The sequence below is a fragment of the Cherax quadricarinatus genome, chromosome 26 (assembly GCF_038502225.1).
Source record: "Cherax quadricarinatus isolate ZL_2023a chromosome 26, ASM3850222v1, whole genome shotgun sequence".
Taxonomy (NCBI): Eukaryota; Metazoa; Arthropoda; class Malacostraca; order Decapoda; family Parastacidae; genus Cherax; species Cherax quadricarinatus.
In genome coordinates, this window is record NC_091317.1 from 14,864,820 (window position 1) to 14,881,427 (window position 16,608).

A 16,608-nucleotide genomic window follows, 5' to 3' on the forward strand; every position below is an offset into this window, starting at 1 on the left:
TTCAAAATGTTTTTTATTTTTTTTACCCTCAGAAGATTAACCCTTTGACTGTTTTGGTCATATATTTACGTCTTACGAGCCAATGTGTTTCACGTATTAATACTCCAAAATTCTAGCAGTTTCAAATCAAGCAGGAGAAAGCTGGTAGACCCACATGTGAGAGAATGGGTCTCCATGGTCAGTGTGCGCCATATAAAAAAAAATCGGGGAGCCAGTGGTGCATTGTGGGAATGCCATTTCAGTAGTCCTTGTTCAGCATGCCTAGCGGTAGGAAATATGTGACTCCCCGGCAAATCTGGGACTTTTCTCTTCCCAAGTGATTGCTCTAACACAGATGGAAGTGTCAGTAAAGATCAGTTTCATTGTTTAGAGGAGTTTGTGACCAAAGGCAATGCCCAGAATACCAGAAGAATGAAAGAAAATGAAAGAGAATGAGAAAGGATGAAGGAGAATGAAAGAGAAAGAAATAAAAGGAGAAAGAAGAAGAAAGATAATTAGGTAGGAGGATGGAGGGGAAGCAAGCATTGGACCCTATTGTTTTCACAGGCGGTAGGGGGAGTGAGTAATGATACAATGTCATTTTGGCAGCTGCCAGGCCCTGACTCAGCACATTTCACACTTTCACAAACACAATGAAAGTGTTCAGTGACTATATATGTGTATATATCTTATAGAAACAAGATGGAAGGAAGGAAAGAAAGAAGAAAGAAAGGTAGGTAGGAAGGAATGATGACACATTTACCTAGCATAATTACTGTTGGAGCATGAGCAGGGTAATACAGTGGACCCCCGGTTTACGATCAGCTCCCAATGCGACCAATTATGTAAGTGTATTTATGTAAGTGTGTATGTTTGGGGGTCTGAAATGGGTTAATCTAATTCACAATATTCCTTATGGGAACAAATTCGGTCAGTACTGGCACCTGAACATACTTCTGGAATGAAATAATATCGTAAACCGGGGGTCCACTGTATTTAGTGAAGGGATTCCGGGAAACTGGTTATCTTTATATAGTCAGACTTGAGTCCTGGAAATGGGAATTACAATGCCTGCATAAAGGAGGGGTATGGGATATTGGCAGTTTGGAGGGATATGTTGTGTATCTTTATACGTATATGCTTCTAAACTGTTGTATTCTGTGCACCTTTGCAAAAACAGTGATTATGCGTGAGTGAGGTGAAAGTGTTGAATGATGATGAAAGTATTTTCTTTGTGGGGATTTTCTTTCTTTTTGGGTCACCCTGCCTCGGTGGGAGACGACCAACTTGTTAAAAAAAAAAAAAATTAACACAACTGTCTGCTACTACTATGAAGAAAACTGCTCAGACGAGGTGTTTTGCCTGTGCACATAAAAAAAAACCCACAAAAATGCACACACACTCATAGGTGTGAGGATTGTAAAACACCATTGTGTATGAAACCATGTTTCAAAGAGTTACACAAGCTGTAGAACTTCTAGGAACATGTCCAGTGACTTTACATTTGTATATATATTATAGAACAATAGTAATAAACAATTTTTTGTATTGTGTAAACAGTTTTTTTTTCTTTTTTAACAAGTTGGCTGTCTCCCACTGAGGCAGGGTGACCCAAAAAGAAGGAAAATCCCCAAAAAGAAAATACTTTAATCATCATTCAACACTCGCCTCACTCGTATATAATCACTGTTTTTGCAGAAGTGCCCAGAACACAACAGCTTAGAAGTTTATTATTTTTTTTTTTTTTTTTTTTTTTTTTTTTTCCCCAACAAGTTGGTCATCTTCCACCGAGGCAGGGTGACCCAAAAAAGAAAGAAAATCCCCAAAAAGAAAATACTTTCATCATCATTCAACACTTTCACCACACACACACATTATCACTGTTTTTGCAGAGGTGCTCAGAATACAACAGTTTAGAAGCATATACATATAAAGATATACTACATATCCCTCCAAACTGCCAATATCACAAACCCCTCCTTTAAAGTGCAGGCATTGTACTTCCCATTTCCGGGACTCAAGTCCGACTATATGAAAATAACCGGTTTCCCTGAATCCCTTCACTAAATATTACCCTGCTCACACTCCAACAGATCGTCAGGTCCCAAGTACCATTTGTCTCCATTCACTCCTATCTAACACGCTCACGCATGCTTGCTGGAAGTCCAAGCCCCTTGCCCACAAAACCTCCTTTACCCCCTCCAACCCTTTCGAGGGGGACCCCTACCCCGCCTTCCTTCCCCTATAGATTTATATGCTTTCCATGTCATTCTACTTTGATCCATTCTCTCTAAATGACCAAACCACCTCAACAACCCCTCTTCTGCCCTCTGACTAATACTTTTATCAACTCCACACCTTTTCCTAATTTCCACACTCTGAATTTTCTGCATAATATTTACACCACACATTGCCCTTAAACAGGACATCTCCACTGCCTCCAACCGTCTCCTCGCTGCTGCATTTACCACCCAAGCTTCACACCCATATAAGAGCGTTGATACTACTATACTCTCATACATTCCCTTCTTTGCCTCCATAGATAACGTTTTTTGACTCCACATATACCTCAACGCACCACTCATCCTTTTTCCCTCATCAATTCTATGATTATCCTCATCCTTCATAAATCCATCCGCCAACACGTCAACTCCCAAGTATCTGAAAACATTCACTTCTTCCATACTCCTCCTCCCCAATTTGATATCCAATTTTTCTTTATCTAAATCATTTGATACCCTCATCACCTTACTCTTTTCTATGTTCACTTTCAACTTTCTACCTTTACACACATTCCCAAACTCATCCACTAACCTTTGCAATTTTTCTTTAGAATCTTCCATAAGCACAGTATCATCAGCAAAAAGTAACTGTGTCAATTCCCATTTTGAATTTGATTCCCCAAAATTTAATCCCACCCCTCTCCCGAACACCCTTGCATTTACTTCCTTTACAACCCCATCTATAAATATATTAAACAACCATGGTGACATTACACATCCCTGTCTAAGACCTACTTTTACGAGGAAGTAGTCTCCCTCTCTTCTACACACCCTAACCTGAGCCTCACTATCCTCATAAAAACTCTTTACAGCATTTAATAACTTACCACCTATTCCATATACTTGCAACATCTGCCACATTGCTCCTCTATCCACTCTATCATATGCCTTTTCTAAATCCATTCCTCTATAATTTTTACAGTCTATTTTGTCCCCTTTCCCTTTATGTAAAGGGACTATACATGCTCTCCGCCAATCCCTAGGTACCTTCCCCTCTTTCATACATTTATTAAACAAAAGTACCAACCACTCCAACACTATATCCCCCCCTGCTTTTAACATTTCTGTCATGATCCCATCAGTTCCAGCTGCTTTACCCCCTTTCATTCTACGTAATGCCTCACGTACCTCCCCCACACTTACATTCTGCTCTTCTTCACTCCTAAAAGATGGTATACCTCCCTGACCAGTGCATGAAATTACTGCCTCTGTTTCTTCCTTAACATTTAAAAGTTCCTCAAAATATTCTCGCCGTCTAGCTAATACCTCCATCTCCCCATCTACTAACTCCCCTACTCTGTTTTTAACTGACAAATCCATACTTTCCCTAGGCTTTCTTAACTTGTTTAAATCACTCCAAAAATTTTTCTTATTTTCATTAAAATTTCTTTACAGTGCCTCTCCCACTCTATCATCTGCTCTCCTTTTGCACTCTCTCACCACTCTCTTTACCTTTCTTTTACTCTCCATATACTCTGCTCTTCTTCTAATACTTCTGCTTTGTAAAAACCTCTCATAAGCTACCTTTTTCTCTTTTATCACACCCTTTACTTCATCATTCCACCAATCACTCCTCTTTCCTCCTGCCCCCACCCTCCTATAACCACAAACTTCTGCCCCACATTCTAATACTGCATTTTTAAAACTATTCCAACCCTCTTCAACCCCCCCACTACTCATTTTTGCACTAGCCCACCTTTCTGCCAAAAGTCACTTATATCTCACGCGAACTTCCTCCTCCCTTAGTTTATACACTTTCACCTCCCTCTTACTTCTTGTTGCCACCTTCTTCTTTTCCCATCTACCTCTTACTCTAACTGTAGCTACAACTAAATAATGATCTGATATATCAGTTGCCCCTCAGTAAACATGTACATCCTGGAGCCTACCCATCAACCTTTTATCCACCAATACATAATCTAATAAACTACTTTCATTACGTGCTACATCATACCTTGTATATTTATTTATCCTCTTTTTCATAAAATATGTATTACTTATTACCAAATCTCTTTCTACACATAGCTCAATTAAAGGCTCCCATTTACATTTACCCCTGGCACCCCAAATTTACCTACTACTCCCTCCATAACATTTTTACCCACTTTAGCATTGAAATCCCCAACCACCATTACTCTCACACTTGATTCAAAACTCCCCACGCATTCACTCAACATTTCCCAAAATCTCTCTCTCTCCTCTACACTTCTCTCTTCTTCAGGTGCATACACGCTTATTATAACCCACTTTTCACATCCAATCTTTATTTTACTCCACATAATCCTTGAATTAATACATTTATAGTCCCTCTTTTCCTGCCATAGCTTATCCTTCAACATTATTGCTACTCCTTCTTTAGCTCTAACTCTATTTGAAACCCCTGACCTAATCCCATTTATTCCTCTCCATTGAAACTCTCCCACCCCCTTCAGCTTTGTTTCACTTAAAGCCAGGACATCCAGCTTCTTCTCATTCATAACATCCACAATCATCTCTTTCTTATCATTTGCACAACATCCATGCACATTCAGACTTCCCACTTTGACAATTTTCTTCTTCTTATTCTATTTAGTAATTTTTACAGGAAAAGGGGTTACTAGCCCATTGTTCCCGGCATTTTAGTTGACTTTTACAACACGCATGGCTTTCGGAGGAAAGATTCTTATTCCACTTCCCCTTGAATATAAAAGGAAAAGTAATAAGACCAAGAACTATTAAGATGAAATCAAAGAAAACTCAGATGAGTGTGTATAAATAAATGTGTACATGTATGTGTAGTGTGACCTAAGTGTAAGTAGAAGTAGCAAGACATACCTGTAGTCTTGCATATTTATGAGACAGACAAAAGACATCAGCAATCCTACCATCATGTAAAACAATTACAGGCTTTTGTTTTACACTCACTTGGCAGTTTAGAAGTTTTTTTTTTTTTTTTTCAACAAGTCGGTCGTCTCCCACCGAGGCAGGGTGACCCAAAAAAGAAAGAAAATCCCCAAAAAGAAAATACTTTCATCATTATTCAACACTTTCACCACACTCACACATTATCACTGCTTTTACAGAGGTGCTCAGAATACAACAGCTTAGAAGCATATACGTATAAAGATACACAACATATCCCTCCAAACTGCCAATATCCCAAACCACTCCTTTAAAGTGCAGGCATTGTACTTCCCATTTCCAGGACTCAAGTCCGACTATATGAAAATAACCGGTTTCCCTGAATCCCTTCACTAAATATTACCCTGCTCACACTCCAACAGATCGTCAGGTCCCAAGTATCATTCGTCTCCATTCACTCCTATCTAACACGCTCATGCACGCTTGCTGGAAGTCCAAGCCCCTCGCCCACAAAACCTCCTTTACCCCCTCTTTCCAACCCTTTCAAGGACGACCCCTACCCCTCTTTCCTTCCCCTATAGATTTATATGCTTTCCATGTCATTCTACTTTGATCCATTCTCTCTAAATGACCAAACCACCTCAACAACCCCACTTCTGCCCTCTGACTAATGCTTTTATTAACTCCACACCTTCTCCTAATTTCCACACTCCGAATTTTCTGCATAATATTTACACCACACATTGCCCTTAGACAGGACATCTCCTCTGCCTCCAACCGTCTCCTCGCTGCTGCATTTACCACCCAAGCTTCACATCCATATAAGAGTGTTGTACTACTATACTTTCATACATTCCCTTCTTTGCCTCCATAGATAACGTTTTTTGACTCCACATATACCTCAACGCACCAGTCACCTTTTTTCCCTCATCAGTTCTATGATTAACCTCATCCTTCATAAATCCATCCGCCGACACGTCAACTCCCAAGTATCTGAAAACATTCACTTCTTCCATACTCCTCCTCCCCAATTTGATATCCAATTTTTCTTTATCTAAATCATTTGATACCCTCATCACCTTACTCTTTTCTATGTTCACTTTCAACTTTCTACCTTTACACACATTCTCAAACTCATCCACTAACCTTTGCAATTTTTCTTTAGAATCTCCCATAAGCACAGTATCATCAGCAAAAAGTAACTGTGTCAATTCCCATTTTGAATTTGATTCCCCATAATTTAATCCCACCCCTCTCCTGAACACCCTTGCATTTACTTCTTTTACAACCCCATCTATAAATATATTAAACAACCATGGTGACATTACACATCCCTGTCTAAGAAGTTTAGAAGTATATACATATAAAGATATACAACATATCCCTCCAAACTGCCAGTATCCCAAACCCCTCCATTAACCCTTAAATGGTCCAAAGTATATATATGTTTTTTCAACATCTGAAAGTATGTAAAAAAATATAGATCTTCTTTTTTGTTTTACATTTGGAAACGTGTCAAAAAACTTTTATCTACATTTTTTTTTGTTATATTTGAAAATATGTAAAAAAAAAGTAGATCTACTTTCGGAGCAATACGAATTTGAACGTCAATCTGTTTGGACTGTTTAAGGGTTAAAGTGCAATCATTGTACTTCCCATTTCCAGTACTCAAGTCCAGCTTTATAAAAGTAACCGGTTTCCCTGAATCCCTTCACTAAATATTACCCTGCTCACACTCCAACAGCTCGTCAGGTCCCAAATACCATTTGTCTCCAATCACTCCTATCTAACACGCTCATGCATGCTTGCTGGAAGTCCAAGCCCCTCGCCCACAAAACCTCCTTTACCCCCTCCCTCCAACCTTTTTGAGGACAACCCCTACCCCGCCTTCCTTCCAATACAAGTTTATGTGCTCTCCATGTCATTCTACTTTGATCCATTCTCTCTAAATGACCAAACCCAAATTTCCACACTCCAAATTCTCTGCATCATATTTACACCACAAATTGCCCTTAGACAGGACATCACCACCTCCAACCGCCTCCTCGCTGCAGCATTTACAACCCAAGCTTCACACCCATATAAGAGTGTTGGTACCACTTACTTTCATAAATTCCCTTCTTTGCCTCCATAGATAATGTTTTTTGTCTCCACATATACCTCAATACACAACTCACCTTTTTTCCTTCATCGATTCTATGGTTAACCTCATCCTTCATAAATCCATCCACTGACACGTCAACTCCCAAATACAGTGGTCCCTCGTTTTTCGTAATTAATCCGTTCCTGGAGGAGCTACTATAAACGAAATTTACGATTTGCGAATCAATTTTCCCCATAAGAAATAATGTAAATACAATTAATCCGTTTCTGACACTCAGAAGTATTAAAACAAAAAAAAAATTTACATGAAATATACATGTAGTACATAAACAATACAATGGGAAATGATGAATGAATGAATGAAACATTAACAGCATAACACTTACCTTTATTGGAGATTCTTCTTAATGTATGGGAGACTGGAGGAGGAGAGAGATTGGATTGTTTACAGTTTGGAAGGGGAATCCCCTTCCAGCAACACCTCAGGTACTAATTGCTTCTCTGGGGTTGCGTCTCTTCTCAGTTTCTTAATGCCTCTAGGACCACCTTGAGAGTCACTCTAGTCCTGTCTCGCAAAGTAACTGTGGAGAGAGCTCTGTTTCTGGCGTCTCTTTAACACTTCCCTAAAATGGCCCAAGACTTTGTCACTGTACAAAATGTAACTGTGTCAATTCCCATTTTGTATTTGTTTATCCATAATTTAATCCCACTCCTCTCCCCAACACACTAGCATTTACTTTCCCATTTACAATCCCATCTCTAAATATATTAAACAACCTTGGTGACATTTCACATCACTGCCTAAGACTTACTTTTACCAGGAAGTAGTCTCCCTCTCTTCTACACACCCTAACCTAAGCCTCATTATCCTCATAAAAACTCATTACAGCATTTAGTAACTTACTACCTATTCCATATACTTGCAACATTTGCCACATTGCTCCCCTATCCATTCTATCATATGCCTTTTCTGAATCCATAAATGCAATGAAAACTTCCCTACCTTTGTCTAAATATTGTTTACATATATGCTTCATTGTAAACACTTGATCTACACATGCCCTACCCACTCTAAAACCTCCTTGTTTATCTGCAATCCTACATTCTGTCTTGCCTCTAATTCTTTCAATAATAACCCTACCATACACTTTTCCTGGTATACAGTACTCAGTAAACTTTTTTTTTTTTTTAACAAACCGGCCATATCCCACCAAGGCAGGGTGACTCAAAAAGAAAAACGAAGGTTTCTCTTTTTAAATTTAGTAATTTATACAGGAGAAGGGGTTACTAGCCCTTTGCTCCTGGCGTTTTAGTCGCCTCTTACAACACGCATGGCTTACGGAGGAAGAATTCTGTTCCACTTCCCCATGGAGATAAGAGGAAATAAACAAGAACAAGTACTAGAAAGAAAATAGAAGAAAAACCAGAGGGGTGTGTATATATATGCTTGTACATGTATGTGTAGTGTGATCTAAGTGTAAGTAGAAGTAGCAAGACGTACCTGAAATCTTGCATGTTTATGAGACAGAAAAAAGGACACCAGCAATCCTACCATCATGTAAAACAATTACAGGCTTTCATTTTACACTCACTTGGCAGGATGGTACTACCTCCCTGGGCAGTTGCTGTCTACCAAGTTACTACCTAGAACTCAGTAAACTTATTCCTCTATAATTTTTACAATCTCTTTTGTCCCCCTTCCCTTTATATAAAGGAATTATGTCTGCTCTCTGCCAATCCCTAGGTTCCTTACCCTCTTTCATACATTTATTAACCCTTTCAGGGTCCGTCCCGTAGATCTACGGCTTTACGTTCAGGGTCCAAACCGTAGATCTACGCCATGAGCTCAGCTCACTCTGATAAACTGTGAGTGGTACATTTGGGCCTAGATATGAGAGAATACATCTATGTGGTATGTGTGCACCACATAAAACAGATCCTGCAGCACACTGTGTATAATGAGAGAAAAAAAATGAAATCATGATTTTTCGATTAAAACAGCAACTTTGCAGTGTTTTTTCGTATGTTTTTTATAGTTGTATTTGCGATTTCTTGGTCTCATTTGATAGAATGGAAGACATATTACAGAAATAGACATGATTTTGATTGGTTTTAGCACTGGAAATGGCTTGAAACTGAGCTCAAAGTAGCAGAAATGTTAAATTTTTGCCGATATTCAAGAGTAAACAAACGACCTCACACGTCTAATACACGTCAGCTGGTGGGTCTAATATACATTCACAAATATGGTGATGATATTTATACAATTATTACAGTATTGCATAACAGTAAATCTTCTATTTTTTGGTGTGAATAAAAATTCATTATGTGAATAAAAAATCAAAATGGAATTTATTTGTAAAGCCTCAAAACATAACTAATGAACAGAGGAAATGTTAGTTTAGTACCAGGAATGCCTACATTGTTCATTCTGGACCCTATTTTGAAATTGGAATATTTTGAACTTTGTGTTAAATTGGCCAAATTAACAATTTCCGATCACTTTATTTTGTAGTTGAAACAGTTGACTTGGCGATTTCTTGTGCTCAATCGATAGAATAGAAGTAATACTAGTGAAATAGCTAAGAATTTGGTTGATTGGAATAATGTAATTGGCCTAAAATGGGAGTCAAAGTCGGCAAAATCGCCGATTCGTAAATATCGCTGACACATCAAAATTCGCGAGAGCATAATTTCGTCAATTTTCCACCAAATTTCGTACTTTTTGTTTTATTACCTTCACAAAAAGATTCTCTACGATTTCATAAGAAAAAATAACAAATTTTTTTTTTTTAAATTCTTGGACACTGGTGCGTGACTCCAGATTTGGGCCTTGGACCCTGAAAGGGTTAAACAGAAATACCAGCCTCTCTACCACTATATCCTCCGCTGCTTTTAACATTTCTACCATGATCCCATCAGTTCCAGCTGCTTTACCCCCTTTCATTCTAGGTAATGCCTTATGCACCTCCCCCATACTCACATCCTGCTCTTCTTCACTCCTAAAAGATGGTAGACCTCCCTGGCCAGTGCATGAAATTACCTCCTCTCTTTCTTCGTTGACATTAAAAGTTCCTCAAAATATTCCTGCTATCTACCCAATACCTCCCCTACTCTGTTTTTAACTGACAAATCCATTCGTTCCCTAGGCTTTCTTAACTTGTTTATCTCACTCAAAAAATTTTTCTTATTTTCATCAAAATTTCTTGATGGTGCCTCTCCCACTCTATCATCTGCTTTCCTTTTACACTCTCTCACCACTCTCTTCACCTTTCTTATACTCTCCATATACTCTGCTCTTCTTATAACACTTCTGCTTTGTAAAAACCTCTCATAAGCTACCTTTTTTCTCTTCTATCACACCCTTTTCTTCATCATTCAACCAATCACTCCTCTTTCCTGCACCCACCCTCTTATAGCCACAAACCTCTGCCCCACATGCTTTTTTAAAACTATTCCAACCCTCTTCAACCCCCCCCCCCCCCACTACTCATACTTGCACTGGCCCACCTTTCTGCCAATAGTTGCTTATATCTCACCCGAACTTCTTCCTCCCTTAGTTTATACACTTTCACCTCTCTCTTACTTGTTGCCATTTTCCTTTTGCCCCATCTACCTCTCACTTTAACTGTAGCTACAGCAAAATAATGATCTGATATATCAGTTGCCCCTCTGTAAACATGTACATCCAGAAGCCTACCCATCAACTTTTTGTCCACCAATATATAATCTAACGAACTACTTTCATTATGTGCTATATCATATCTTGTATGTTTATTTATCCGCTTTTTCATAAAATATGTATTACTTATTGCCAAACCTCTTTCTACACATAGCTCAGTTAAAAGCTCCCCATTTTCATTTACCCCTGGCACCCCAAATTTACCTACTACTCCCTCTACAACATTTTTTACCCACTTTAGCATTGAAGTCCCCCAACCACAAGTACTCTCACACTTGGTTGAAAACCCCACACACTCAACATTTCCCAAAACCTCTCTCTCTCTCCTCTACTCTTCTCTTCTTCCATACTCCTCCTCCCCAATTTGATATCCAATTTTTCTTTATCTAAATCATTTGATACCCTCATCACCTTACTCTTTTCTATGTTCACTTTCAACTTTCTACCTTTACACACATTCCCAAACTCATCCACTAACCTTAGCAATTTTTCTTTAGAATCTCCCATAAGCACAGTATCATCAGCAAAGAGTAACTGAGTCAATTCCCATTTTGTATTTGATTCCCCATAATTTAATCCCACCCCTCTCTCGAGCACCCTAGCATTTACTTCTTTTACAATCCATCTATAAATATATTAAACAACCATGGTGACATCACACATCCCTGTCTAAGACCTACTTTTACTGGGAAGTAGTCTCCCTCTCTTCTACACACCCTGACCTGAGCCTCTCTTTCCTCATAAAAACTCTTTACAGCGTTTAGTAACTTACCACCTATTCCATATACAGTGGACCCCCGGTTCCCGATGTTACCGGTATCCGATAAATTCGGTTGCCGATGCATTTGATTGAAAAAATTTTGCCTCGCTTCCCGATACAAAACCCGGTATACGATACGATTTGTACGAGACGTGTCCACTTGTGGCCTGAACTCCCCTGTGTGTACCAGTGTTTACAAGCCAGCCAGTGTGCGCGCATCTAAGGATACATTTGGTACATTCCATATTATCCATGTTATCACTGTTTTTGGTGCTTGTTTCTGCAAAATAAGTCACCATGGGCCCCAAGAAAGGTCCTAGTGCCAACCCTTCGAGACCAAGGGTGCTAATGACTGTTGAAATGAAGAAAGAGATAATTGCAAAGTTCGAAAGTGGAGTGTGTGTGTCGGAACTGGTCAGGTTGTATAGTAAACCCCAATCAACCATCTCTACTATAGTGAGCAGGAAAACGGCAATCAAGGAAGCTGTTCTTGCAAAAGGTGCAACTGTGATTACGAAACAGCGACCGCAAGTGTTAAAAAATGTTGAGAGACTGTTATTGGTGTGGATAAATGAAAAACAGATAGCAGGAGATAGCATCTCTCAAGCGATCATATGTGAAAAGGGTGATGAAAATCACCCTCACACAGCTATTGCAAGCCATGCTGGTGACTATTACACTGACAATGTTGTGAAACACTTTAGGAAAGTCATAAAGGAACGAGAGGTACAGGCCTCTATGGACAGATATGTTGTGCGACAGAAGTCCAGTGACTCTCAAGCTGGTCCTAGCGGCATTAAAAGAAGAAGGGAAGTAAGCCCAGAAAAGGACTTGCCACCTCAAGTCCTAATGGAAGGGGATTTCCCTTCTAAACACTAAGACCATCCACACTCTCCCCTCCTCCCATCCCATCAATCATCACCAGATCTTCAATAAAGGTAAGTGTCATGTAACTGTGCATGTCTTCTTCAGTTTGTGTGTATTAAAATTAATATTTCATGTGGTAATTTTTTTTTTTTTTTATACTTTTGGGTGTCTTGTACGGATTAATTTGATTTCCATTATTTCTTATGGGGAAAATTGATTCGCTTTCCGATAATTTTGGTTTACGATGAGCTCTCAGGAACGGATTAATATCATGAACCGGGGGTCCACTGTATTTGCAACATCTGCCACATTGCTCCCCTATCCACTCTATCATATGCCTTTTCTAAATCCATAAATGCAATATTAATATTCAGTTTAAATTAAATTTATTTTTGTTTTTTTCAGCCTGAGGTGATTGGCAGTTTAGGAAGCTTGACTGAACTATGGTTTGACAATAACAAGGTGAAATCACTTCCTCCTTTGCTGGGCCGACTGAAAAAACTGGTTCATGTTGATGCTTCGAAGAACAAGGTTGACTGGGTAGCTGGTGAACTGGAGAATTGTGTTATGCTCACAGATTTACACCTTTCGTCTAACGATCTCAAGGTAAAATAAATCTATTAATCATAATCTTTCTTCTTTCAACAAACTGGCTGTATCCCACTGAGGCAGGGTGACCCAAAAGGAAAAATGAGAGTTTCTCCTTTTAAATTTAGTAATATATACAGGAGAAGGGGTTATTAGCCCCTTGCTCCCGGCATGTTAGTCGCTTCTTACGACACACATGGTTTACGGAGGAAGAATTCTGTTCCACTTCCACATGGAAAAATTTCCCGAGTATATAATGATTAATTTAGCCAGATAAGATGAAATACAACATTAATTTTGATTTAAAGATTGCTCAAAATAATTTAATCACACTTCTTACTCCTTTTAACTGACTTTTTCTAGCAAATTCTGTTTAAGCAAAGAAAATGCATTCTCCTTTTCCCACTCAATAGCTTCTTTCCAGAAGGGCAAACATTGCAATCTAGTGTTTACCCACTGAACCTTTATATCACCACATCACTTAATCAGTGCATGCACTTTATTACAACCTCCAGAACAGTCTTCTGGTTGATTTCCCTGTGTTCTTTCACAGATATTACCGTGTTCAGACTTCAACAGCAGGCTGAATTCTGTTAAATAGTGTCTACTTACACTGCTCTAGCACATTCACATGGGCCTACTGTATCCCTACAGTCCTATATTTTCTTTATCTTCTTCAAATACATTTTACCAATATTTAAACTTCAACCTAGGTAATAGGTTGGTAAACAGCAACCGCCTAGGGAGGTAGGTACTACCGTCTTGTCAAGTGAGTGTAAAAAAAATCCTGTAATTATTTTACATGACGGTAGGATTGCTGGTGTCTTTTTCCTGTCTCGTAAACGTCTTGCTGTTTTACTGATACGGTGGAACCTCATCTTACAAGTGTCCCAACATACGAGTTTTTCGAGATACGAGTTGTCACTCAATCAATTTTTTGCTCTGAGTTATGAGCGAGCTTCCCCCTCAACCCGCAACCCCACACCTTGCTTGTTTATCTATGATTTCATGCTTTAATTCCATGGAAATCATCCTCTTTCTCAGCACTGTCCTTTACACTTACTTTCTTAGGACCCTTGGTTAGAAAAAAGAAATTTGGGTTGTTGAGGTGGTTTAGTCATTTAGAGAGAATGGATCAAAGTAGAATGAAATGGAGAGTGTATAAATCTATACACAGATAGAGCCTGTTCCACTACACAACCTGTTCTTGTTGGAGTCCCACAGGGGAGCATTCTTGGCCCACTTTTCTTTCTCGTTTACATCAATGACCTACCAAATGCATCTAATCTCCTTAACCCTTTCAGGGTCCAAGGCCAAAATCTGAAGTGGTGCCCCAGTGTCCAAGAATTTTCAAAAAAAAAAAATTTTTTATTTTTTCTTATGAAATGGTAGAGAATCTTTTTGTGAAGGTAATAAAACAAAAAGTAAGAAATTTGATGGAAAATTGACGAAATTATGCTCTCGTGAATTTTGATGTGTTAGCGATATTTACGAATCGGCGATTTTGCCGACTTTGACTCCCATTTTAGGCCAATTACATTACATGTATTCCAGTCGACCAAATTCTTAGCTATTTCACTAGTATTACTTCTATTCTATCGATTGAGCACAAGAAATCGCCAAGTCAACCATTTCAACTACAAAATAAAGTGACTGGAAATTGGTAATTTGGCCAATTTAACACAAAGTTCAAAATATTCCAATTTCAAAATAGGGTCCAGAATAAACAATGTAGGTATTCCTGGCACTAAACTAACATTTCCTCTCTTCATTAGTTATGTTTTGAGGCTTTACAAATAAATTCCATTTTGAATTTTTATTCACATAATGAATTTTTATTCACACCAAAAAGTAGAAGATTTACTGTTATGCAATATTGTAATAATTGTATAAATATCATCACCACATTTGTGAATGTATATTAGACCCACCAGCTGGCGTGTATAAGATGTGTGAGGTCGTTTGTTTACTCTTGAACATCGGCAAAAATTTAACATTTCCGCCACTTTGAGCTCAGTTTCAAGCCATTTCCAGTGCTAACACCAATCAAAATTATCTCTATTTCTGTGATATGTCTTCCATTCTATCAAATGAGACCAAGAAATCACAAATACAACTATAAAAAACATACGAGAAAACACTGCAAAGTCGCTGTTTTAATCGAAAATCACGGTCTCAGTTTTTTTCTCTCATTATACACAGTGTGCTGCAGGATTTGTTTTATGTGGTGCACACATACCACATAGATGTATTCTCTCATATCTAGGCCCAAATTTACCACTCACAGTTTATCAGAGTGAGCTGAGCTCATGACGTAGAACTACGGTTTGGACCCTGAACGTAAAGCCGTAGATCTACAGGACGGACCCTGAAAGGGTTATACTCATTTTATTTGCAAATGACACAACTTATGTCATTTCTCACCCAAATGCAATCATACTAACAGACACAGTAAATGCTGAACTGCTAAAAATATCTACTTGGATGATAAGCAAGAAACTTACTCTCAATATTGACAAAACCTACTTCATGCTTTTCGGAAACAGAGCTTCAAATGTACAGCTAAACATATTGATGAATGGTTCACCTATCTTGAGACAGGCAGAGGGCAAATTTCTAGGTCTCCTTCTCGACTGCAGTCTCAAATTTCAGACACAAATACAGCAAATTTCCAGGAAAATCTCCAAAACAGTAGGCATCCTTTCAAAGATACAGTATTATGTACCCCAATCAGCTCTTCTAGCTTTGTACCACTCTCTCATTTACCCTTACCTTCCCTATGGTATTTGTGCATGGGGCTCAACCACAGCAAATCACCTTAAGCCTTTAATAACCCAGCAAATCACCTTAAGCCTATAATAACCCAGCAAAAAGCTGCAGTGCAATTGATTACTAACTCCTGCATTAGACAACACATTCCACCACTTTTCAAGAGTCTTAACTTACTAAATATACAAAACATCCACACTTATTATTGTGCCTACTACACACACAGAACACTATACACTAATGTAAACCCTCCTCTCAAACTCCTCCCTGATAACTATAACAGAACACACAACCATAATACGAGACACAGATCACTCTTCAATATTCCCCGTGTTCATCTCTTCCTATGCAGAAATGCTATGCACGTAAAAGGCCCGAAGATCTGGAATTCATTGCCAGAACAAACTAAAGGACCCCTGACTGCAAATCAGTTTAAGGCCCAAATAAGAAATCACCTCATCACCCAAAATTAACCAGACAAACCATACCTAACCACTACCAGTTTCTCAAAAGCTACTCATATTGTGCTGATGAATGCTCAACCACTTACTACTTTGAGATTAGGATGTCTGTTCTTTTCACTGTTTTAAATAGTAGTAGATTGTAATACAGTGCATCATAATGTAAATTGTTCCATTGTAATACCAAATTTCATTGTTTTAAATAGTACTAAACTGTAATACATCACACTAAATTGTTTTAAATTGTTACATTGTAATACTGTAATCACCTGATAT

General features: G+C 38.6%; 1 protein-coding gene across 6 annotated transcripts in view; it reads left to right on the forward strand.

The window, feature by feature from the left end:
* LOC128691696 (erbin) overlaps positions 1 to 16,608 on the forward strand; it is a 159,659-nt gene that overhangs the window by 29,049 nt on the left and 114,002 nt on the right. For all 6 annotated transcript variants that reach the window (XR_011392437.1, XM_070088807.1, XM_070088811.1 and 3 more), the window contains exon 6: positions 12,920 to 13,120. Coding sequence is in view for 5 of the 6 variants with exons in the window: in XM_070088807.1 (XP_069944908.1) it covers positions 12,920 to 13,120 (201 nt within the window). In the remaining variant the exon portion in view is untranslated. The remainder of the gene's footprint in view (positions 1 to 12,919; positions 13,121 to 16,608) is intronic.